Genomic DNA, 25,665 nt, shown 5'->3' on the forward strand with positions numbered 1-25,665 from the left:
CCCCAGAGAACTAGGAGCATTCAAATGCTTCACAAATCCGCCAAAAATTAAGCTCTTCCAGTAACAGGGATCTCGAAACTTTCATTCAGTCAACTTAAGGCATCTAGTACCACCTGGGACACTGACAGCTTCCAGTTCGGATGCGTGCCCGGCTCCTGTAAGCCTTGTGCCATACCTGCCAGGTAGCAGAGCCTCTGCCACAGCTGCCATCTATAAAGGAGCGATAAAAACATTTTTCTGCCTCGTAAAAACACCGAAGGGGAGATTGAATTTGAAGTGGGAAGCGTTTCGAAGCAGAAGGTGGATATTTGGATGAGCGATTTTGTAGTCTTTTTAATCCATGTCTAAACGCGGAAAACAACACAGGTATTACACCTCCTGTGCAGAAATACTGCAAGGACCACACGCACAGAACACACTCCTTCCCTTCCTCTGCCATCTTCTTCCGCACCCTCCAAGGCACAAGAAAGAGAGTGTTGATTTTATATACAGTGATTTATTACATCTGTTGCTATAATTAAAAACATAATTAAAAAGCAAAACCAATTAATATTGTCTACCACAGTCCAAAAATAAATAAATAAAAATCACTGGGCTGTGTTACACATCCATCTTAGCTATAGCCTAAACAAGCCAGACAACAAATGCTCCTTTAAAAATGGCTCAGGTGAAGAGGAACATTTTACAAACTGCCAGGGACCCTCTGAGCTGGGCCCTAAGAACCAGAGGGTGAAGCAAACATCAGCAACTCATCCAGAGCATCAGACGCACACAGAAAGGGCTGACGTACGCTTAGAAAAAAAAAATGTGTATATATACATATATATATATATATGTTGCTTCAGGTTTCTAGCTATGGAACCTGCAACCACACCAGAGCCATCCAAAAAACTCTGATGAGATTCAGTGACCCCAGCTGCAGGGGCCAGGCAAGCTGTTTGAAGCCGAACGAGGCACTCCCTGCTCTGCCTGCAGTCCCCACAGCAATTTATCTTTCTTACCTTGGGCACCCGGCTTAGAAGGAGATGAATGGCCTTTTGGAGGTAATTATTTCTGTAAATTTAATGGAGACTTAAGAGCAACCTGCTCAGTACAGGCATCTAATTTTTAGATAACTGAGTTTGGGTAGAGAATTAAACTTCATGTCTGTTGTTGGAGCGTAACTCCTAACTACGCACTCTTTACAGCAGGCATCAAGAGTTCAACTTTCTGAAGCAGAGCCTAAGATTTACCCAATATATGAAGGCAACTGCAAGTGAGCCTTTCGGTTTGTCAGAAAACAAGATACAGATTGCAAAACAGGCAGAATCTTAACACTAGGAAAAAAAAGAAATTATTTGCCCAGAAATAACAATTAAAATAATTAAAAGTGTATATATATATATATACACACACACACGCATAACCCAAGTCTTCTGAGAATCCCAGGAAATCCCCTCCTGTTCTCTGAACATGAAAAAAAGTCCTTCTGTTAGGAGCAGCTACACTCTTCTTTCCTACTCTCTTCTCTAATAGGAAGATGGAAAGTGCTACTCCACAGACAGCCTTGTAGAGGACGTGCCCAGGAAGGTATTGAATCATTTTACTGTCCTACACTCTGATGACTGGACCTGTTGCCTCACGAGAATGATATGGATTTATCTGGACAATTCCAGCTGCTTCAAACACTAAGTTACCTTTACACCTACAGCACCAAGTGCTGCGACAGATTCACGAAGCACGCCAAAGTCAGATGGCATGAAGTGAGAATGTCTGAGTTATGTCCTTTCAGGAGATCATCACCTCCAAGCACACACGCTACAGCAGCTCTCACAGCCAACAGGATGACAACAGCCATAAAGTGCTCACATAGTCCAGCCCAGAATATTTTACCGTCAGCAAGTACAGTAACAAAAAAAAGTCTCTCTATGACAAATCAGCATTCCTGAATGCTGATCATCTATTATTAGGACTGTTTTTTTTTTTTTTATTTTCTCCTGTTTGTTGCTTCTTAAAATGCCTAAAAGAAGAAAAAGTAAAGATACAAAACATGCAGTCTCTCACCTGTCATTTTCAAACTAACATGAAACTTCAGGTCAGTATCAACCTTTAAGATCCAGACTCAGTGAGTGATGCAGTAATTGTCAATATGTAATTAAAATTCATAACAGGATTACAGTTTTAGACAACGGACCTTATATGCAAGAAACACATAAATGAAGCAAACTAAAGCACGTCTTTTTCAATAAAAAATGGAGAAATGTACATATCTTTTTGCATTGTTAACCTGAAAATTGAAGGACTTCAAAATAATACTTGCACAGCTCAGTAAAAGCTCTCAAATTGCCCTACCAAAACTATTATTCCCCTATACCAACTGACAGTACAGCTTTCCCCTATACTTAACTGACAGTACAGCCTTCATTTTTATTTTCACTTCCTCAAAAAATGAGCAACATCGTAAGATTTGTAACAACAGGAACAGCACAGCAAAGTTAATCCTGTGTTCAGTACTAGAGTGGTTCTGAAACCACAGTTGTGAAAGTTTCAACGAAGACACTTCTAAGCACGGTGACAGTAGCATCTATTCCATACAAAAAACTTCTACTGGTAACTAATTTGTAAATGTTAGCAGAAGGTATAACTTATCTTGTTTTGATTCCTTCATCACCAAACCTCATCCTCCTGCATGAGATTGGGTTTTCTGCTCCTATGCTGCTTCCAGAGCAATCCAAACAAAACAAACAGGTGAGCAATCCCCACTCCTCCTCCACTCGAAGAAAAAAAACACTGTTTAAAAGAAAAAAAGCTCTCCTCAAACAGATGAGACTTTACTAAATGACTGCCTCAAAACGGAGATACACTAGAGATGAGAAAACATAACAGCTGAATAATACACATAACTAACTGTAATGCCTCTGAACTTCTGCGAATGCAGGTGTTTGTTTTCAGCAAAAATTGCTACTATTTTTTTCACTGAAGAGACGTCAACCTGAACTTCTATTTTGCCTAACTCAAGTTTACAGCAAATGGCATGCAGCCAGTTAATAGTAGCAATCATGTAAAGCTTCTCTTACTTCTCTCAAGTCAACTTTATAACCATACTTTCACATCTAGACAGAAAACTCAGGAATAGAAAAATAAAGTTCTTAATAACACACAGATATAATATATACAGATATAATGAAAAATCTACAGGTGGTTTCAAAACTATGTATTACTTCACAAAAAAATATATTAAAAATGCAGTAGGTTTTCAAAGACAATACCAGAAAAGAGAGAAAACCAAACATTAAGGTCAAACTTAGTCTTTTTTTTTTTGTCATTCATGACATGGTAATGTTTCCACAGGACCTCACACACACACACTTCACTTCGGGCAAAGGCAATACCATAATCTGCACTCTTACTTTTAACAGCTGCTATTTGTACTCCAAACTAAATACAAAATTATGCTCCCCCTAAGCTTTTTTATTATTATTACTGTTAGGGTTTCAGAAAATTCATTTGAAAAATATTAAATAATTAAACCTGCCTTCAAGTGCTTCTGTGAGGTGAGATGACATTACCTTCCCTTCACGATACAGAATTAAGCACAGCAAGATTTTGGCTAAAAGTATCAAAAATAAACATTAGCTTTAAATGCCCTGCTTGAAACTAACTTCCTCTCTGAGGAAACAGTATTTTGCTCTGGATTTGGAAACATGCATTGAATGTACAATAGCCCCAAGCTCCACACATCTGAAAATATGGACTCTAGTTCTCCTTGCAGCCCTGCTTGGATCCATCCCTACGCAGAATTTACACCCTCTCACTTCCCACCCAGCCTTCTGTACCTGATGCTCACCAGTCTCCTCTCAATCACTGTCCACAATTAAGGAGATTGTCAGCAAAGTGATAGAGAGGGACTCAATAACAGTTAGTGGGAGGCAGGCAAAAAATATACCTTCCTAAGTATGTTCGGAGAATATACTTGCAGGCAGGTTGGCATCTGGCTTTATTTGGGCAACATGTAGTATTTTATTAGTTTCATAATGTCAAATACACGTTATAAAGTTTCCTCAGGACCTTAGAGGTTCAAAAATGTTTTCTATAAACCAGAACTCTAACTCACACCAGACACAGAAAATTATTTTTATGCAATCAACTAAAAAATTGTATGCAAGATATTTCCCTTCTCCCCTCTTCATACTTGATCGATAAGCTGTAAATGCCTACCCAAGCAACACGGTAAGGGATTGTCTTCCTGTACACTCACTGTGCTTACCCTTTATGCTCAAGCACTTGTCTTTACACATTTCCTTAAGGATCTACCCAATTTCTCCTCAAAACTAAAATATGTTCCTCATAAGAACGAGTCTTGAGTCCATCTCCAAAGAGGACTGTCCCCATCTTTTTGGCATTACAGATAACCCTTTGAAAGATCGAGAGTCGCTTCCTGCACTTGGCAAGGCTATTACTCCATTACCCTCTGTTAATTTCTCAGTGGTAAACGGTTTGACAAGAAATTTGGCTTTCAGGTTCTTAAGACTGTTCAAATAGCCAAATAACACAGAGCACTTATCTCAAGACTGCTTTGTCCATAAACAAGTGTTCAAAGAACCTGCTTTCTTTCCAGAACCAGACACCATCTTGTTTTTCCACAAGCAGCACCAACTCCTCACTATTACAGAGTGTCCAAAGGAGGGCAAAGATGGTGAAGGGTCTGAAAGGGAAGACGTATGAGGAGTGGCTGAGGTTCCTTGGTTTGTTCATCCTGGAGGAGACTGAGGGGAGGCCTCATGGCGGCCTGCAGCTCCCTCATGAGGGGAAGCACTGTGTGCTGCTCCTAAGACACAATTTCAATGGATTAACTGAACTACAACTCTATTTTCTGGAGGTAACATGACAATACATAAGCAAAACTTATGCAATAATAAATACAAGCGTATTCACAGCTCCACCTGTGTTTACCAGTGAGGTGAGATGTGGTAACTTGTGAGCAAGCCACGGCGTGGGGGGTGTTGTACAAGGAGTAACACCTGAGATTTTCTACCTGAGATGACCAGCTCCAGCCATCAGTAACATCTACTTACTGCAGCTTTCCTTTGACTAAAAAAATCTCTTTAAACTGCTCGTAAGACCGAACACTGCAAGCTTTGGTACAAAGAAATGTAAAGGGCCATGAGAAGTGACATATAAGGACGAACAGCAAAGCTAGAAGAAACTGAAAAAAAAAAAACAAACCCACACCCTACAGAAGACTACTTTTTGCTGATATCACTTCAACCAAGGCCATTCAGTTGTCTTCTGAAGCCCTGTGCTCTTTCAACAGTATTCAGAAAGGATATCTAAAAAGAACGGAACAATGCTAAGCCTTTATTGTAGTAAATAGGTAAGCAGCCATTTTGTCAAAAAAACTGTTGCTTTTTTTTTTAATGTTTTCCTCTCCTTTTCCCCCTTTTTATTGCTTTTCCTCTTCTTGCTTTAGAGCTATTTGACTGGAGTTAATATGCCTGCAAATGTAGAAACGTGGTGACAGGACACCCATGTTTTTGTTAGCTTTTCAGCATATTGCAGATTAAATGAAACTTAAAATTAATCCTAGTTCTTCATGAATACTCACCCCCCTCCCATCACCTACTTCAGATTCCGCTTTTTCTACAAGTTTTACAGACAGTTAAATTCCAATCTACTTCCATCTGAAGTGTTAAAAGCTAAACACTGTAGTATGCACCTGCTGTGATGTCTGCCACATAAGAGATGGGTAGTAGCAAGACAAATCTAGTGGAGCAAGATAAAGAGAGTAGTTAAGTTCTTAACTTCTGCTTTCTGATTCCCAGGAAGAGAACAACATGACTAACTAAGAGTTAAGACAAGTTGCTGTGCCTCCTCGTACAGAGTGGGGAAAATGTAAAGTTTGCAAAGCAACATTTAACACCCTTAATTATTTTTAAGACATTGCCTCAATCAAGACAAGATGCACTAAAACTACTGTTTTCTATGAAGAGAATCTTCTTCCAAATTGTTCTCTTATGCTTTGCAGGATAATTATTTGCCAATAACACTATAAACTGTAAGAGAAGCACACCTACCTCTTAGCCATTATTGTTTTGGACAAATTCTGATAAAATCCTTTCTGCGCCTGCTGAAATTTTATCTTTCAAGACATAAAAAGCTTTTTATGTCTCAGAAGCCTTTCAAGAAATGGTCCCTCCCAAGCTGTCTTGAATGGCAAGCCTAGTTTCTGCTCTTAAAAACATGAAGGGATGAAGGGAATTAAAAAAAAAAAAACACTTTGCTTTAGGTGCACATTTTCCTAGCAAAGAATAACTTTAGTGGATAATGGTACAATGAATAGCATGGTGCACAAAACTTAGAACTCAAATCATAGCACTGCATGAACACTAGCACCTCTACTGTTTCACTGCTAGCTATCTGAGCCTTTGTAAATTCCTTCTGTTGAAGTTGCTTCAAATGTTAAAATACACACAGAGACAAAGGGGGGAAAAAACAACAGACTGACTCACTAACCCTAAGAGGTAACTTGCCTGAGATGCTGAGGCAACTCCCAAGGAAGTTTGATTATTTACAAAAAGTGGAATGGCAACAAAGAAGAAAGTATTTCTAGAGTAGTAGACCGAGCACTGTCCCAGAATACATGGTTCAAATCCCCAGGGCCTGAGTTGTTATCAATTTCACCTATTCCAAAACACTATCTGTTGAACTAATAAGCATAGGGAAGTAACAGATACTTTTGCCAAATTTATCCTCCCTCCTTTTGTATTCAGTGCTTTGAAAAAGCAACACTTCTCATGTGAAGTCTAGTTTCTTCATGTTCATTTTATTGAACAAACCAAAAAGTTTTTTAAATGCAGTTGAATTCAATTGCCCCTAGAAAACGATGATTATATATTCATGGAGTCTGTCCAGCAGCCCTGTCACACTGACAAATTCAAATCAGGCAGGCAAATTTCAGCCAAATTTGAGAGAAGCAGAGGTCTCAGGCACCAAGTTCCCTGAAGTTTCACAGAAATCGGCTGCCGGGTAGAAGTAAGACATAAAAAAATCAGTAGTTGGACTGTCGAAAAGGGAAATAGAACTTGGCTCTCATCCACTTCGAGCAGCAGCAATCAACTAACTGGTCAACTAAAGCACCTACCTAGCTCCAAAACAGCCATAACACGTTGATGCTTGCCAGAGGGGTACGTGAGTGGAAGCCAAACATATTTTGGGGTAGGACAGGTGAAAAGGAATCAAAGTCATGATAGTACACAGGCATTAGAGAGTACCAAGGACACTGCAGCAAGCAGTCACAAGAGGCAATGGAGAAAGTTCATAATGAGTTTAGTTTTAGGAGTGGAGGGCACAAGGCTGAAGAAAAAACGTCGGATGACCATAACTCTCAAAAGCTTATTTTCAGCTTGCTTTTCATTTCATCGATCAAGCCAAGTAATCATTTGGCACTATGACTCAAAACTGGAATAATTACTTACTGTAATATGTAATTTACTTAAAGTTTATGCCATAAAACTGATTGATAGTGAAATCAAGTGTGTGGTACATTTAGGAAGCAATTTTTTTTTATTTTTTAAATATTAATTTAAAATATTTTTTTAAAATTAATTTATAGTAATATTAAGCTAAACGGTACACAGTGAAATATGCATCTGTATTCTGTAGAAAAACACACGTCGTGGTATATGATGGGGTCAGGACTTGAATGGATGCAGACAGACAAGCAAGAGCCAACCGAGATAAGGCATCTCAAGAAACAACTGCCTTCCTGCTGAGAACAAGCAGCTGATCACACTTTTCATCTGCTGAGAAGTAAAACAGGCGTATTGTCTTCACAGGGAGAGGTAGCATGATACAGCTAAATCTTACTCCGCATGTTTAACATACCACCAAGTCTCACAAAAGCCTGTATAAGCCAAGCCCTGCGTCTTGTAATTGCAAATGACTGTTCACACTCCTGCACTCACTCTTCTGTCAAGGCTCATATACCCAAGGGGCTAAAAGGCACCACACAATCAAAGGCCACACACTTGTAATTTTGAAACTTGCATGTCATTTATCATGCGTTACATTTAGCTAAATAAGCTGTAAATTAACTTTTTTTTTGGTGGGAAGAGGCGGGAGTAAAAAATACCGCTTCTGTATCGCATTACGTTTTCACAGACACTTGATACTTTCCTCTGTAATGATAAAGATTTAATAATATACATCTGCAACGTACCTGCCTTCATTTTCTTCTTTCTCCATCTTCTTTAGATCACTTATTTTCCTAAACTCTCCCTGCTTTCAGGATCCTGTTTTCTGTCCACCCTTCTTTATCTGACATGTACAAATTGGATCAAACATACAAAACACCTTTCTTTTGAAGATTTACTACACAGAATAGGCTTCTTCATTGTGAAAAAGACTGAAGAAAGGATTTAGCTTATTTATCTGGCCACAAGTAATATTAAGAAGATAAAAAGGATTAGTTATTCACTGTCTCTAAATTAGCAAGAGGGAAATCCAGGGTTCTTCATACAACACATGAAATATTCTGTGGTTACCAAAATTTTACATGGGTTCAAAACCATACCACACAGATTCATCCAGAAGAAATACATCAAAACCTATTTAGCAGAAAGGAAACATCCCTCTGAGGAAATTGCTGAACATCCAACAGCTAAAAGCTGGGAAAACATTCTGAGGAATTATCTCTGCGTATCTGTCACGCTCTCAGGCTCCTCTATAGGCAACAGTTATTGGGCATGACTGGAGCCACAATATTGGGACAGAGTTTGATTAACACCGCAAAGGACAGCACAAGATCGTCAACTCCAGAAACTGAGCAAGCAATAACGTGTGTGGGAACAGAACAATTTACGTTTCTTGGATCTGTAGCGAAGTTAGCTCAAAATGCTACTTCTGCACAAAATGAAGAGATTGTTCAACTTTTGTATTAGTCTCGAGTTCATAAATCTGATAAATCAGAAGTTTAAGTAGCTGCCAGACCAAAAAAGGCATTCCAGTAATGGTTCAAATTAAGTACTTACATTCTACAAATCACATTTTCCATAATGAAGTAGTACATCAGTTCTTTCACTACACATTACCATAGCTTAAGCTTGTATAAGCATGTCAAAACTACATTAAACGCTGCACAGTCTAAAACAGATAGATGTACAATGCTTCATCGGGAAACATGACCGTTTTTTTCCCCCTTTAGGGGAGTTGGGCACAGGGGAATGATCTGCTGGTAAAAATATGAGTAGATAAGAAGCATCACCACAGCAGTTCCTTGGCCAAGAGGTTCATGACAAAGCTCAAAGATGAGCACTGAGCCGTATCTCTTGCAACAGCTAAGGTGGAGGAACAGCTGGACAAAAAGCAGGTCATGATGAACAAAAATTTGACCATGAATCAGTGTGCCCATACAGTGGTTAAAGACTAAAAACATACTGGGGTGTATTAGATTTTGCAGCCAGATAATCAAGAGTTGTGATTGTTCCCCTCCTCCCAACACAAAGGAACATCCAAAATACTGTACCCAGTTTCAGGGGTCTCCATTATGAGAGAAGACCCAAAACTGGAGACAGGCCACTGAGATGTTTTGGGGGCTGGAGGACATGTCAAAGGAGGAGAATCTGTGAGAGCTTTTTTTTTTTTTTTTTAATGTTTGTTCAGCCTGGACAGCAGTTCAAGGAGACAAAGCCAATTCCAAGAAGTGTGGAGTGAAATGACAGCATCCAAGAGAGAGACACTTAAACCCACGAAATTCCCACTAGACATAGGGGAGAAAAAAAAAATCTTTCCAAAGAGTGGCTATGCAGAGGAGCAGACCAGTTTGCAGGTATTCAAGGCTCAGCTGGACAACACCTTTAGCAAGCAGATCCAACAAGGAGTCAGTCCTGCTCTGAGCAAGGGTTGGGACTGGGATGACCTCTCCAGAGGCCTGTTCCAAACTGGTTGGTTGGTTTGCTTTGTTTTTTATATTTTGAGTATCTCAAAAGAAAGTAAAACCTGACACCTTTATACAAAGTAATTCCCTAAAACGCTTTCTCCAACCAATACTTTGTAAATTTTTTCCAGTAATGATACTTAAAAAGTTAATGATACTGAGACTGGAATAAGTAACATACAGTATTCATGCATATGAGTAACAAAAGACTATATTTTTAAGTAGTTCAAATATAATTTTGATCATATTTAATCGCCTAATTTAGCTTATCAACAGTACTCATGAAGGAAACAATTAATATTTCTCAATTCAAGCTGTAAAATCTCACTTTATTACCAGAGAAAAACAGCACTGAACCATAAAACTACAAAATGAAAATTGGAAACATTATTAATTGGTATTTTGTTATTAAAGCACGTCTTCCATATCAGAGTTAAAGAGCTGGACTACTTCTGCTTGAAGACACTTCGTATTAATTTCAGAAATAATAGAAGCTTAACATCCCCAGTGTCTGCTGACTCACAAAGCAAGTTGCTAAGCAAATGCCTCCAGCTGTATTTGAAATATTTAAAACAGGATCTTATCACCAAACCAGAGTCCCCAAGAATAGCTGCTGTAGGGGGGAACTGTTCTTACAAAACTGGTTCTAGTGCACTAACTAAAAAACAGAACTTTTGAAGACACCCCACTCACATCCCTCCCTCCTAAACATCAAAACAGACAACAAATAACATTACGATCTGCTGAAAAGACAAGGATGAAAGATGAATACTCATAGCTGAGACAAAGAAGTGTATTTATAACTGAAATTGCCAAGCAGAAAATAATTTTTTACAGATGTGGTCATTGATGCTTAAAATACAGATATACCCATTACAAGTATTGCATAATTTTAACCCAGCATATCACATGTTTCTGCATACAGGTAATTTTTTAACCAGGCAGAAGTGGCAAGTTTCTTTTTATTCTACTTTATGACAGTCATTTCTATAGACCCTTAAAGCTAGATTTATAGTACATTTACCAAAAAAAAAAAAAAATCACTCAAGATATGTATAGAGATGCATACTTGTGCAATGTAAAAGAACACACTAAAACTTTGTTTACAATCAACTCTTTGAAAAGCTTGAAGAGCGGTAGCAGATTGGTAAATGTAGCCTTGTTAACAACGATCGAAGAACGTAACTGCCTACAGCTACAGATTCATATATTTCTAGAACTGAAAAACACTACTGCACCCATTAAAGGGCTTCCAAAACTATTTCTGAGTTTCACTGTATCAGCTGCATGAACAGTACTGTTTAACCACCAACTTCCAACTATACATCTGTAGAAGATCAGCCAAATTACTGCAAAACAGAAGTCAGTACCCGTAACTGCAGTTTGAACATATAAACAGACGCACACTTTCCCTCACTGGCAGTATTTTTTTTATTAAAATGCTTCTAGCTACAGCAGTGAAGTTTTACTAGAGCGCTTTTTTTTAAAAGTTAATAAGAATAAACCAGACTGGTTTAGCTTTTGAGTATCAGGTAAATAGTAAGTATACAACTTGATACATCTACTTCCTTCAGTTACTCGGATTTTCATAGTTATAAAAAAAAATATTTTGGACCAAAAAATAGAAAAAGCAGCATAGACAGCAATCAATTGAAAAATTGCAGAGGAACTTAGGAAGTACTTGCCACAAGGCAGAATCCCAAGTTGTTTCTTTGACTAGCTGAACTGCAACTCTCCAGACTATCAATAATTACGTAAGTGTATTACACAGATTTATATCCATGTTATATGGCTGTTACATCTGAATTAAAAACCACACCAGTGAATAGGTTTTGAAAACCAAGAATCATGACTGTGCTCATTACCCAGTCTGTTTTCAAGGAGCACATGTTTGATGGATCGTATTTTTTTACATAAGCGCCCTCTCAGCATTCCCAAGCAGCTCACCACTTCAGCTGAAAACGTAACTCATTCAGATGTCACTGCCATGCACAGTGTCAGAACCAGACCCCTGGAAACCACCCACCTCCCCTCCAGTTCCTTCAACAACTTTCTTCCTCTCTCCCCTCCAAGTAACAGCTAAACAAAAACCTCAGCACGTGCAACACTTTCATCTATAAAAAAGAACATGTTCTAAGAAGTTGGAAAATGTAATGCTTCATTAGTATTACCATTCTAAAAAGTAATTAAGAATTTAATACCTCTGCATTGCATTTAAAGCAGTCTTGGATGCAGGATCTCAATTTAACAAATAAAAAAGTTATCTCCCAGCACTCATACTATCCTGATGCCTTTGGAAGCCTCCCCCATCCCCACCATACAACAGCCCTAACAGTAATTATGGCAACATCACCAAAAAGAAAAAAGTGTAAACGTGCTTCCATAATAAATGGTGTTTCAATTTCTATTTTTCTATGAAGAAATAATACATAACAAGATGACCTAGCTGTTTATAGTAGTATTTTCCCCATTCGGTATATTGCCATCGATACCAGGGTTAAATACGCGACTTCGTATTTTCACAAAATGTGGAAATAACGTTATTAATCCATTTGGTAAGGAACCTGGACAGCACGCACTTCTAGCCTGTGCTTTAATGACATATCCTGATTTACATCTATTAAACTATTTAAATATGGAGGTAACTATATACTGCATTTTGCAACAGTAAAAGAATGTAACAGAGTAAAACTTCAGCAGATTCCCCCCAAAAAATGTTAACGTGAGTCAATACAACTACTTAATCAAAGACAGATTTGGTGATAAGTGTACACACAGTTATCTGGCAGTAATGGTGGTAGTACAAAAACGTCAAGCCTAAATCTTGAGATTAAATCTCGAGATTTTACCAAGTAACATACAGAGACATGTCCAAGATAACCTCGCTAACCCCAAAGCTGGCTAAGATAACCTTTTAGCAAGTGGCACTGCTGTGACGTGGTGGATCCTACAAACAGTCCCTGCAGCCAGAAAGCACTGGACAAGAGCTCTCGCACGCTTTGCTCCTTGAGGAGATCAGACCCTCCATCATTTGTAACGGACCAAGGCAATTTGACATACAAAACACACAGTGTAAAGAGGGCTGTCTTTCTTTCTCTAATGATTTTTTTTTCTTATCCTGAGGTACAAGCTGTGAATACTGTTTCTCACTCGTATTTCCCCAGGAAAACGTTGGCAGCCACCCCGAAGTGTTAAACTGAACACAAATATCCTAAGGCTGGGTCCGTGCCAATAACACAGCTGACAGCACACCGGGAGTATCTTGAAACTGTCTGAACACACATGGCTTTTTCTCTTTTGGCTTTCCTCAACAGCTTTTTTCCAGACGTGACACAACAGGAGACGCTCCTGGCAGTTCCTGGAGCACTGTATGAGGCAAACAGCAGGAGAGGAAAAGCCGATCTTGACCACGCTCCCCAAGCAGCGCGCTGCCAGAGACGCGATGTCAGCATGCGGCTCTCTAACTCGGAACAAGCCTTCTCGTGCTGTCAGTGTCGTTACTCCTAATACCTATGCTAAATTTCTCAAAGTGAAGCTCTCAAAACGATCCCATTGCAAGAATGCCCATCACGCTTCAACTACTTGCCAGTGATGCAAAGATCATTTAAGACAGCAACTTCCTTTTTCCCTTAGGAGCACAAAGCAGCTCCACTGAAAGTTGTATATCAGTCCTAGAGCTGCCCAGTCTTCCTAAATTCTGACACCTCACAACTACACATTATATTAGGTACATGCAATCTGATTAGAAACACTCACATACTATTCATCCCCCCCAGAGAGCCTTTCCATCAGCAGTATTAGAATTAACTTTATTGGAATTAAACATCCTCCTTTTGCTCTAAAGAAGTAGAAAATGTACTACTCTTGAAAATAGGAACAACATGAACAGCTTGGAGAATCAGCTAAATTTATTTTAATTATATTATTACAACTATCACAGAACAGACAAACCATGAAGCATCAACTAATTGTACAGGATATTTAAAATCCAACATTTCTAAGCGTAATTCTACCTGTTAAGTTAAGCTTTGGGAGAGCTGCATATCTCTATGTACTCCTCCATGTATTGTTTACATTAAGCCATATTTTATCCCGCAGTGACACTTATGTAAAATATGCAAATATAAAACCCCACTGAACATTGGTTTGTTCATGGTCCGAATGACGGCATCACCTCACCCCGAAATGGGCAGCTACCCTCCCAACAGCTCGCTGCTTGGGAGTCTGGGATCTGCGAGGTGTGAGCAAACAGAAACTGCACAGAGCAAACCCACAGGTCTCAAGTCTCAGAACATGCTTTCTGGAAAGAAATTCTTTGCAAAGGGCTTTCTCCCGAGACCTGCTTCATCTATACCAAATACTGAGTCCAGATGCCTCAAATTTCCGCTTTCTGACCAATAATTTTAATCTCCAGGAACATCCAAGTTTAAAACACCCCTACCTTATGTCTGGATTGTAATAGGTACTGACCATCAGGAAAATGCTGGCCTCCTGAACACGCTGCTACTTCCATTAACTGACTCTTACATTAGGAAGTATATTTGCGTTTCTTGGGAGGAGGGGGTAGGGGAATAAATAAATAAAACAATAAGCTTCCTGGTATTCCAGCCTGCCTAAGTCTTTCTGCCAAATCCCTACCAAAATTATCATTTTATGTATTCAACTTATGGTATACTTAGAGTATACAGTATACACTTACAGTATACTAAAAATCAGATTTGTGAGAGGGAAGAGGGAAATCAGCCCCCAGTAGCCGTTGTGTAACAAGCTCCACCCATTTACCCTGTTTAAGTGCTGATAGCAATTAGCTTATCAGTAGATTAACTGATAAAAAAAATATTACAAAACTCAGCCGACATTTCAGTCTCTGGGATAACGTGCACTGTTTCACGTTAGGTCAAAGAGCATGTGGACAAAGAGGCAGGAAGAAGGAAACTACTACAAGTCAAACCCTGTAGGTGACATTGGCCTAATGAAGTATCTGCACCTCTAAAAGAAAGCAAAGCCTATGAATTTACATGACTACGTCATTTCTGAAATGAGACTAAATACACGTTATCTCCAAAGTCTCCAAAAAGGAGACAAGCCTACATGCCCCTACAGAAAGCATTCATGGGAGAGAATCAACCTTAGATACACTATACCAAAAAAAAGCAAGGCCACTAAAAAGGTGGGTGTTGGAAAACTGTCCGTCACAACTTCCACCTTTAAGGTTGTTCCATGTAAACTAAACTTTTTCTTCCCCCTCTACTGTGAACCCTTTACTCAACAAATAGCAATATTCTTCACTCTTAAATTGCAACAGTTCTGTAAGTCAAGGACATCTTATGCGAGTGCTTCAGCTTCTTAGCAGACTCTTCAGAGGAGCCAGCAGATAAAGGCTACGTTCCCAAAAAGGATGCATAAATTGATTTGAGATCTGGCACATCAAGGTGACAGGAGAGGCTCTCCCAGCAGCTAATAAAATCCTGGGGGCTGACTTGCAGTAAGACAGCAGAAATCACAACGGAGACAGGGTGCAAAGGGGACTGCCACACTTGCTTTGGCTTCTCTGTCCTGTTTCTCAAGGTCCCGCTCATTTGTCTCAAAACTCCCACTTCCAGTCAAGAGGAGAAAAACCTTTCCTCAGTAAGACTACAGTGTAAAAAACACTTACCTACAACAGAAAAGTAAGAACAGAAATGGTGCTCATACTTAACCAGTCTAGGTTTAACGCAGTTCCCCTTCCTGAAGGGTGGCCAGAGGCAGATGATTCAGGTAAAGAGCGTAAAACAGCAAGTATCTGGAAGTGCTCTGAGTAATTCCTAGCTTCCAGCTATTTTAGAGCTAGTAGATAAGCTCCACCCCAGAGTTCCACTTTCAGTGCATCTATCCCTACTTCATTTTGTCAAATTCATATTTTCACAGAATTGAAGGGGTTGGAAGGGACCTCAAAAGATCATCTGGTCCAACCCCCCTGCCAAAGCAGGTTCCTCAGAGCAGGCTGCCCAGGTAGGTGTCCAAACGAGCCTTGAATATCTCCAGAGAAGGAGACTCCACAACCTCCCTGGGCAGCCTGTTCCAGTGCTCCATCACCCTCACTGTGAAGAAGTTCTTTCGCATGTTGGTGCGGAACTTGCTGTGCTCTATCTTGTGGCCATTACCCCTTGTCCTATCCCCACAAACCACTGAAAAGAGGTTGGCCAAATCCCTCTGTCATTTTAACCCACTTGTATTTTTTTTGTATTTTATAATATAGTATGTATTTCTATATTTTAACTCACTTACATCTTTTTGCTCCAAACTATCATGTGCCAATTCCGTTCCACAATTTAATTACACATTGCTTGAGAAGCTACTTGAATTTTCATCAACTAGCACATTTAATTCACTGGGTGGCCTAATTCTTGTGTTAAGAAAAATAGCTGTCTTGCTTTCTATTCATCATTTCTGTATGCTCTGCAGATTTCACAGACCCCTGTCACCTCTACCCTTATTGTTCTGTTTTTCAGACTAAAGATCTCCATCTTCCCAGCACAGAGGACCTTCCACACCTCGCATTTACTTTTTCACTGTCTACAAAGCTTCTGCTCTGCTGGGACAATTACATTAGTGCATACTGCTAAAAATTAGGACACGCCATTCATATACATAATGACTTAACAGTTATTTTATTCTTTGTGAAAAATTCCTAACAGTTTTCTTTGCACTGTTTTTTAACCATTAATAATAGCCATATACCAGTTTCTTGGAAAAGCCTGTAAGATTACATCCAATATCACTCATTTGTTACCACTTAACAGCTTCTTTAAAAGGAGTTTCTCATCTCATTTCCCTTAACAGAAGGTACAACACTGGACTTGTTCTGCTCCTCCAGATTGTCAATGACATCAAGAATTCAGTTTATATCTACCCATTATTCCTGATCGAGAAAGAATCAAACCGATCACACCAGCCAGTAAGGGATACACGTGAATGACAAAAAAAAAATATGCAAAATTGCAACGGTGCAGCACTTTACTTTGCACTGGCACTTCGAGCTTTCACAGTACCAACCCAAGCTCATAAAAACATGCACCACTACAAGGATGTTAAGAAACCCAAAACAGAGACATCTCCCCTGTGAATCATTGTTATCCGTGTGTGTAAGGGACATCTTCTACCCAAGCTGAGCTTGCTCCATATGCAGGGACCAAATTCAGCCATGCCTGCCAAAGGAGCTTCAGTGGAACAGCAAAACAACGTGTAGGAAAAGCAGATTGCCTTGCAGGATCCTGGAACCAACTACTTCCCCAAATTCCTGCTGCGCTCTTAGAAAGAAGAGTCAGATTGTTCCTGCAGGCATTCCCTACCTTTACTTCAGAGCTTGGATCATATCGTGATTAGTCCTATAAGGAAAGGGTTGCAACAATCTTAAATCTACTGTTGTGCTGCATGCTGCACATTACTTGCTGAAATAGATGAAAGTCAATTTAAAGTAGCTCAGCATACACCAACTACACAGCTTTCATTTGCAAAACACATAAAACCAAAATTACACTGATCGAAGTTTTCTCACGGACTGCTAAACATTACTCTTTTGTTTCCAAACAACCAATACAATTCTGATTCTTCTTCGTCTCTGGAAATAACTCCTTATAGTCAGAACACTCTTTACATAACTTTGAAAAATACATTAAGTTTTACAAGACTATCTGTTTTTGCCATAGACTTACTAATTTTTACACTGCAATAAAAATAATCTGTACTACTCAACAAGCAACTGTACATTTAGCTGTACTAAGAAATTCTTTAGCTATCCAGTTTGCATGTCTTGCTCTCCCACATTCAGAGAGCAGTCACCAGACCTGAGACCACGGGCAGCTACACCTGCTGTAGGGCACAACATACTGTTTGTTTTCAAAAACATATTGGCATTTTCATGTAATAAATTCCAAAGTTCTGTAAAGATCTGGGACATTGAAGAAGTTCTGGGCTGTCATCTTCTCTTATGAAGTGAAACCTGGGTGACTTCCAAAGGCAAACAAAAAGTGTGGTTGCAAGCCAGAGAGGTGTTCTGTGATTCATGGTTTACATAAGGAGCGTGTACTCCACAGTTCTTTTGGACTCCACGGCTAGTAAGAAAACTGGATTCTACAACTCTGTTCCATTTAGGCCTATATTTTAATGGGAACATTGGAAAATTGGTTCCAAAACTCATGAACAGAACTGTAACAATACAAGAAGGCAACTTTCTCTGCATGTCTGATAATTTAAAAAAAAAAAAAAGTTAGAACTTCTTGTTCCAAGGCTGATTAACTTTTCCACTGCAAAGTAGTACAAACACACCTTATCTCAGCTCTAAAGTTGGAGCCAGTATCACATCCTGAGATGCAGCACCCAAGGTAGTGTGCAAGGAAAAGTAGCCTCAAACAATGTACAAGTCTAAAGACTGTTACAAGGACGTCTTCTCCTCAGGGAAACAGCTCTGTATGCACACTACAGGGACCTTTTGCCCACTTTCATTGAACACTACCACAAAGTAAATAAATAAGTAAACTTAAAAAAAAAAAAAAAAAAACCTGCATTAGCTACCTTAGCTAGCACTCTTACATCTACTATGTAGGGAAACTTCATCTCTCAAAAGCTCAAAAAGCATAACTAATATACTGAAACAAACTGAAAAGGCGAACATTACAAATTTCCAGGCCATTTTACAGTGAATGACTCTTTAACAACAGCTACTTGAGATACAGATAGATATAAATAACACACAAAATACATAACATATAAATATATATATAATGCTATCTTAACTACATTTTGTTAATGCTTTATTTGAAAAATTAGTTTGTATTCAGAGTTATAACAAAAAAACTAATTGCAGAAATTCACACGAATGTGTCTATGTCAACTTTTCTTACCTTTAAGGTTCTAAGAAAGTTATGCTAAAATCTAGTTGGAATGGGCAGTATCTTAAAAACTAGAAGATTTGCAACTTTGGAAGAACAATAGTTTGCTTTGTTGGAACACCAAGTGGTGCTGCAGTAGTTTGAGTGTGGACGGAATTCAATGTATAAGCCTAGCTTCGCTTTTGTACTAGAAAACATACCACTTTAACACAAGTGGACAGCAATACTAATAATCGGTTTGGAACTGAATGTGATTCAACCACCCGTGTAATCAAGCGTAGTGAGAAATACACTGCATTAAATACCACAATTGAAGGCTTGGTCATACATGTGTTAAATTACTTTATGGTCTACTAATAAATAAGAGGATAGAAAAGTCAAATGCATAAGTGCAACAGCAGAACAGTGAAGCGCGTGGATGCCTAGGTTATTTTTTGAAGGACACGAACACTTTGCTGAAGATTTATGAAGCATTATTTCCTTTTCCACTCCTCCTCAAAAGTATAAGCATTCATGCTGCCCTTCCCAATCCAAGTAGGCCAAGGCATATCTCCAGTGGGCCTGAGTATCAACCCACTACTGCCCGATCATATTTCTGTCACTGTCTTTGGATCACACCTGGCAGCACTGCAAGAATAACAAGTGTTTATTGCCGTTCAACAGAATATGCCCCAAGGACAAAGGCAAACACTGCGGAGTAATAGAGTTTCAGGGGCACCTCATATTTTGGACTGCCAATCCCTAAAAGCAGCTTACCAATGGCCCTCATTTAACTGACAAAGTAGTAAAACATCTAAGAACTGAAAATTGTGAGATAAAATTTTGGATGTATAATAGAAAGCAAGGAAAGAAAAATGACGAAAATGAAAGTTGCTTTTACGGAAGCTTTCTCCTTTTTGAAGAGCAGTAAGTATGGAAGAGAAGAGGTGTGCGCGTCAAGTTACAGCCAACACTTCCCTTTAATAAAGCTAATCTTATGAAAGTTAGCATGAATACTTTTGGTTCTTTCAACTCGTCAACAGGCAGGAATCACAGGATTGTGTACTCTAGAACTGCTTAGATCAGTATCTTTGAAACATGATACGCTCATCCAGATCTAAAGACACTAGTTTTCTCAGCCTGGTTAGTATTATCACAAAGCAACGCTGTAGAAACTACCTAAACCACACGATGCTGTTTTAATGCTTTATGTGTTAGCCATAAGTGAAAGCACAATTCAACAAAACCATTAAGTTAAACGTCACAGTACAAACCCACAAAATGCCATTGGAAGTAACGACATTTCTCTTTAAATTAAGCAGTTTTTCCTCAATTATAGCCAAAGTAAGTTGTGTTGCGCCTTGGTAGTCAACAACGAGCTTTTGTTTTGAGAACGATTTGCAAGTAGTTAAGGAGGCAAAGTGGTGACTAATAAGGGACCTACACTGATCAATTAAAAAATAAATAAATCCGCTGCTAGTCAATAGTGCCAAAAAACCTCCAGGCTAGCAAACAAGATGTAGAGATAGCACTATTTGGACTCACTGAAGCGCGATCTTCCAATGCACACAAAACGTTCAACTCGGGACTAACTGGAAAAAAAGAAAACCTGGCTTCAAGCCTCAAGTGTTCGACTCCACTCGTCCAATCTTACTGACCAGCACAGGGGTGATTAAAAGGAACACCACCACCCCAAAGCCCCAGCCTTCAGTCAGGAGGGTGCAGACCCGGGGAAGGGCAGGCAGCAGGGGCACGTCCCGGAGCAAAAAGCCCCTGCCAGCCGTGCTGTGAGCTGTGCACACACCGGCCCGGCCCTAGCTGGCCCCAAAGAACGACAAGAGAGGCCCAAAGGGCCCCACACACACCCGTGGGGCGCCGCCGGGACACTGGGGGCTGCGGCTGGGACACGGTGGGCTGGAGCTGGGAGGGAGGGCGGACGTCGAGCGCTTCACGACACGAGTCGAGACACAAAAGACGCGAGCCCCACCACCCCCAAAATAAATAAATAAATAAAACAACACCACAGCCCACGCCGCTGTAGCGAGTTACGCCTCAAAGCCAGCAAGCAACGGAGGGGCCGCGGGCCCGGCGCTGTGCCCGGGACGGCAGGGGCCGGCCCCCGCGACATGGCGGCGGACGCCCCCACTTACCAGCCCGACTCCCCGAGCGCCGCCCTCGCCCTGTCGGCCATGGCGCCTCCCTCCCGGCCTGCCTGCCTGCTCGGTGCCGGCGGGGCGGGCAGGGCCCGCTCGGTTTCCCCCCCGCCCCTCGGCCCGCTCCGGGCACCCGGCCCGGCCGGCTCTTGGGCTGGGGAGGGCGATGGAGGAAAGGGACGGGAAGGGAAAGGGAAAAAAAAAAAAGGGGGGGGGGGGGGGGGGAGGGAAGGAAGGGGCGGAGGCGGCGCAGGCAGCGACGAACAAAGCCCGCGACCGGCGCCAGCCCCGCTCCACACCCCCGTGTGGCCGCTATGGGGAGGAGGGAGCCCGCCTAGAAGCCGCTGCTGCCATGGCGGGGAAGGGAAGGGCTGAGGGCACAGCAGGAGGAGGAGGAGGAGATGGCGGCGGGGCCCTGCCCGCTGTGGGGCTCCGGCACGTGGTACCGGCCGCCCCGGGTCCCTCGGCCCGGAGCCTTTGTCCCGGAGCCGCTCCACACGGCCCCTGCTCGGGTTTTGTGTGGGGAAGGGGGCGGCCAGGGCCCTCCTTCTTCTCTAGAGGGAAGAGTATAAGTAAATACATGTAGTGCTAATGGTGCTGTGTAGGAAGAGTCCCCTCGATGTCCTCAGGGTCGATGGTGGGGGTGCGAAGTGAGTTTTTGGGGCAACAAGATGTAAAAGGCTGTTCCTACGTTTGTGTCTCTCTTAATATTTTGCCCTGAAATGAGCATGGAATCTTGTGGTCTGCCTTTTTTAATGGGTTTGCTTAAAAGTGCAGCGCTGTTTCATCTTTGCTGCTGTATGTAACACGTTACTTCAGGCTACTTCAGTAATCGACAAAAAGTGTTGTTTTTTTTTCTTTACCTATGTGCTCTAGCATTCAAAGAAATAACCAAAGGAATGAATATGAGCAGGTCATGCATTAAGAAAATGCCTACCCCAATCTTGATCCTCAAGGTTTCTGCCTGTAGGTGAGTGCAGCTGCCTTTTAAAAGGCCATGAAAACTATTGTTAATCAGACATGTCTACGCACTTCTGTAACCAGACAGCATTAAATGTTAATTCTTTTGTACTGTACAGCAGTTTCAAAACTTAGGAACCAACTTTCTGTATTGAAGGTGTACACTCCTTCATGGGTCATTCTTATCCTTGGGATGTTGCAGGTTTTGTTCATCATCTTTGAATCAAAGCTTGCTGGTTTTCTTTTTTTTTTTTTTTTGTTTTGATCCACCTGAAAGCCTGGCATTGCCATACTGACTAGCAGTCACTCAGAAGATTTACATGTCACAAGCTGTGACTTCTGCTGTACTGACCAACACTATTCTCTCCTATATACTTTGTCCTTGTTCATACTGCATTGAATTGTCCTATGTAACGTACAGATATATACTCTGGGACAAAGGTTTTGTCACCAACACATACGTTGTTCTGTGTGGCTGCTGTTTCTCAAGAAATTACACTTTTTTTTTTTTAATCAGTTACAAAAATCTTGGTGCAGAAAAAGAAAACAAAACCTGCATTGTTCAGATTAATCTGAGCAATTTCTTATGTTGTACATATAACTCTTGAAGATGTTCTGATCTGGAGCCTTAGCAGAAAGAATATCCTCTAGCCCTCTAATCAGTTTCTATTTAAAGTAGACTGACACATACTTTTTTTCTAGCAAAATGTCAAAACAATGAGTATCGCACTCATGGAAATTTCAATCCACATGCTGGTCATTTAAAAAAAAAAAAAAGAGGAAATACTAATTAGGAAACTGCAACAACATATTTGTGATGCAAGTGCATAGCAATCGCCAGAGCCGTCTACGCAGATCCGAGTAAACTGAGCCAACCCAGACAGTCATATTATGGATTGAATAACCATCTGACTTCAGGATTTTTAAAGTTTATGCAGTCCCATGTCATGGCAAGACTCCAGGTGAACAAGAGCTTCCAAAGCAGTAATACCAAGGAGAACTAAAACAAGAGCCCTCAGATATACCTACTGTGTGTCTGTACCAAAGACGTTCTTAAATTAGTAGCCTGACATCAAGAAAGTCACTCTGAAATGTTAGTGGCTGAGTCACACCCTTCATTCCAGCAGTTTTGCACGATGAACAGTAGTAGCTGCTGACATGGAAAAGTAGCAGCAGCAGATAGGTGGAATGGTAGTGCCAGTTCAGTCACTTATTATGTAAAATAAATGGAAATAAAAGAACCTCTCATTTAGACTTTGACCTGGCTGCACATGAAATGATCAAGAAAAGGTTGTAAACTTTGTTGTAGCTCAAAAAGGGGTGCCTGTAGAGCCAATTAGTAAGGGATGGAGTATGACCTAGGAGAAGATAATGAGAATTACAGACTTTATGCATTACCTTGTATTAGTTTAAGACATGGAAGCTTTTGCTAACTTAAATCTTTACTGAAATCACCAGGCAATTATACTGGTGATTTACACCAGCAGATGGCTATCCGTTGCACCTCATGGCACAAAAAGCCATCTATAAAGAAAATGTAGTAACCAACGTTGTTCTTCATCAAGGTGTATAGGCATCCGTTCTCACAAATTCATTATATGCAAGATGATATATAAATATATAAATATATATACATACACACATCTTTTGTACATGAGAAGTTCCCATTAGTGCATGTTTCTCTGCGAGCAGAGGGCACTGCCCAATCTTCGCTATTTCTAGTTGCTGATAGCTGTGCTGCAATGTGAGGTAAATAATTAGGTCCACTCTAAAACAGAAGGTGATACAATGCCTGCCAGGCTGACAGAAAGCTGCAAATGGGAGGAATAAGACCCTCTGTAACAATTGTTCATGATAAAACATTCTTAGAGCAGACCTCTGTATCCATCTGTCGCCTTTTGAATAAATGAGATTGCTGAAAGTAATGAATGTCAGACTACTTGGGGCTGTACAGAGACTGAGCCTAGACTCCAGCACACCTGCAAGGGGCTCTGTGCCTACATAGCTTTCCGAGAAAAATACAACATTGCAACATTCTTTACAAAATTCACGTAGACTCCTTATGTCCAAAGTATAATGTAGTTCGATATACTTCACTGAAGTTGAAAAGCTCATTCCAGTTTCTCATTCCGAGCATCTGTTTCAAGTGTTAGCCGTTGAAAAGTGTGAGGTTAAAAGGGCAAGGTCTGTGGTGAACAAATAACACTGCTAAATTTACACATAAAACTTCAGAATTATTTGTGCTACAAAATCACTTTTTATAGTATCTTTGAAAAAAGAGTAATTTTCAGTCACTGTGATGGCTTGCATAAATGCACCCACATGCCTAACTGGTTGACAGTTGCATTTAAGAATGCTTTGTGTGTAAATCAGCTATGTTAAATTTAAGAAATGCCTCAACCAGTTCTCAGAATGAAACAAGGAAGTGTCGTGGAGCAGAGGGCTGGCAGCTTCTCAAGAGAAGGCAAACCAGGAACAAAGCACTCTAACGACATGCAGGAGCAGCAACCTCACCATAAGGAACCAGTGGAAAGTCGAGGTCGGGATCTGGGCCAGAGATGGTGTTCAGGGTCAGACACAGCCCAGTGGTGACCCAGCATGGCCACCACAACAAGACAGATCCAAACTTGTGCCAGGAAGCCCAGCTGGTGGGTCTGAGTCCAGGTCCAGACTGAGGAGCTACAAGACCAAGCGCAGACCTTGCTGCAACACAGCTGCAATGTAGCCCAAGCTGACACACCCCCAGCTTAAAAGTAGTCCCCAAGGGAAAGAAAGGGCAGGGCCTTGCTTTTGGCGTCTTCACAACAGCTCTTACTGGCACTGAAGCCAACCTTGGACTCCGCCAGGTAGACTCCTTGGCTCAGCCAACAAAACTCCCAAAAGGGGGATGTGCTCCAGGCCCTGAGAACTAGTCAGTTCTGCAGCTGTGTTAATGTTGGAACCTGTCTGAGGAGCAACTTTTATCTTCATGTATCTCTGAACACAGGTTTCTCAATTTTTTTAATGCAGAAACAGGCTTAAGAGTAAAAGTATTCTGAATCATCCAAAACCAGGGCGTGAGACATAACAACTTATTCTGATACGTCTTTTACAAAGGGGTTCAGCTTACAAGGAAAACTGGAGAAATATCTGTACTAGTGTTCTTCAAAGAAATAAAATGCATCTAGTACTTTATATCTTCAAAGTGCTATACATGAAGTTATTTTTATTTTAATATGACCTTCCTAAATCAATACAATTGTTTCATTAAGTTTTAGATGTATTAAATTTACCGTTTAGATATAATAAGTGTTCAAGGTATGACATGGCTATTTAAAGATATAGAGTGGTAAATGGGGAAAGACATTATCTAATATGTCATCTTAGTACTGCTAACTGCAAGTATGCAACGATGTCCAATAATGTAATGTAAGACCAAAGTAAGTTAAAGTGAACCCTCACCTGTGCTGTGCTCTGCCTCTAAACCATACATAATTATGCAGTACAACTTGCTTTTCTCTATTACATTCAGATTATTAACCAACAAGGTGTAAAGTATCACTACTTAGAATCATAGAATCACTTAATGTTGTATGAGTATCCTACTGCTTGCATATCTTGTATTTATCTGCCTTATTTATTAGAAATATAGGAGGCTAAGAGGAGAAGTTGAATTTAGGCAGCAGCTAGCTCCTGTTGTTTACTTTAGCAAAAAGTAACTAGATCCTGTGATTTCTTCACAAAGTCCACAGTGTGTGCATCGTGGGATACAGTGACAGATGGAGGCAGCCCCTCTTCTGTAGTACCAGGT

General features: G+C 40.5%; 1 protein-coding gene across 2 annotated transcripts in view; it reads right to left on the reverse strand.

Moving 5' to 3' along the window:
- Positions 1-21,118, reverse strand: part of TDRD3 (tudor domain containing 3) — a 110,888-nt gene extending 89,770 nt beyond the window's left edge. The window contains exon 1 of one of the 2 annotated variants that reach the window (XM_080577038.1): positions 20,913-21,118. Coding sequence is in view for 1 of the 2 variants with exons in the window: in XM_080577037.1 (XP_080433163.1) it covers positions 20,913-20,953 (41 nt within the window). In the remaining variant the exon portion in view is untranslated. The remainder of the gene's footprint in view (positions 1-20,912) is intronic. The other variant, XM_080577037.1, reaches the window with a different exon arrangement.
- Between the last annotated feature and the right edge of the window lie 4,547 nt (positions 21,119-25,665).

Source organism: Anser brachyrhynchus (genome assembly GCF_964034855.1).
Source record: "Anser brachyrhynchus genome assembly, chromosome: 1".
Lineage (NCBI taxonomy): Eukaryota > Metazoa > Chordata > Aves > Anseriformes > Anatidae > Anser > Anser brachyrhynchus.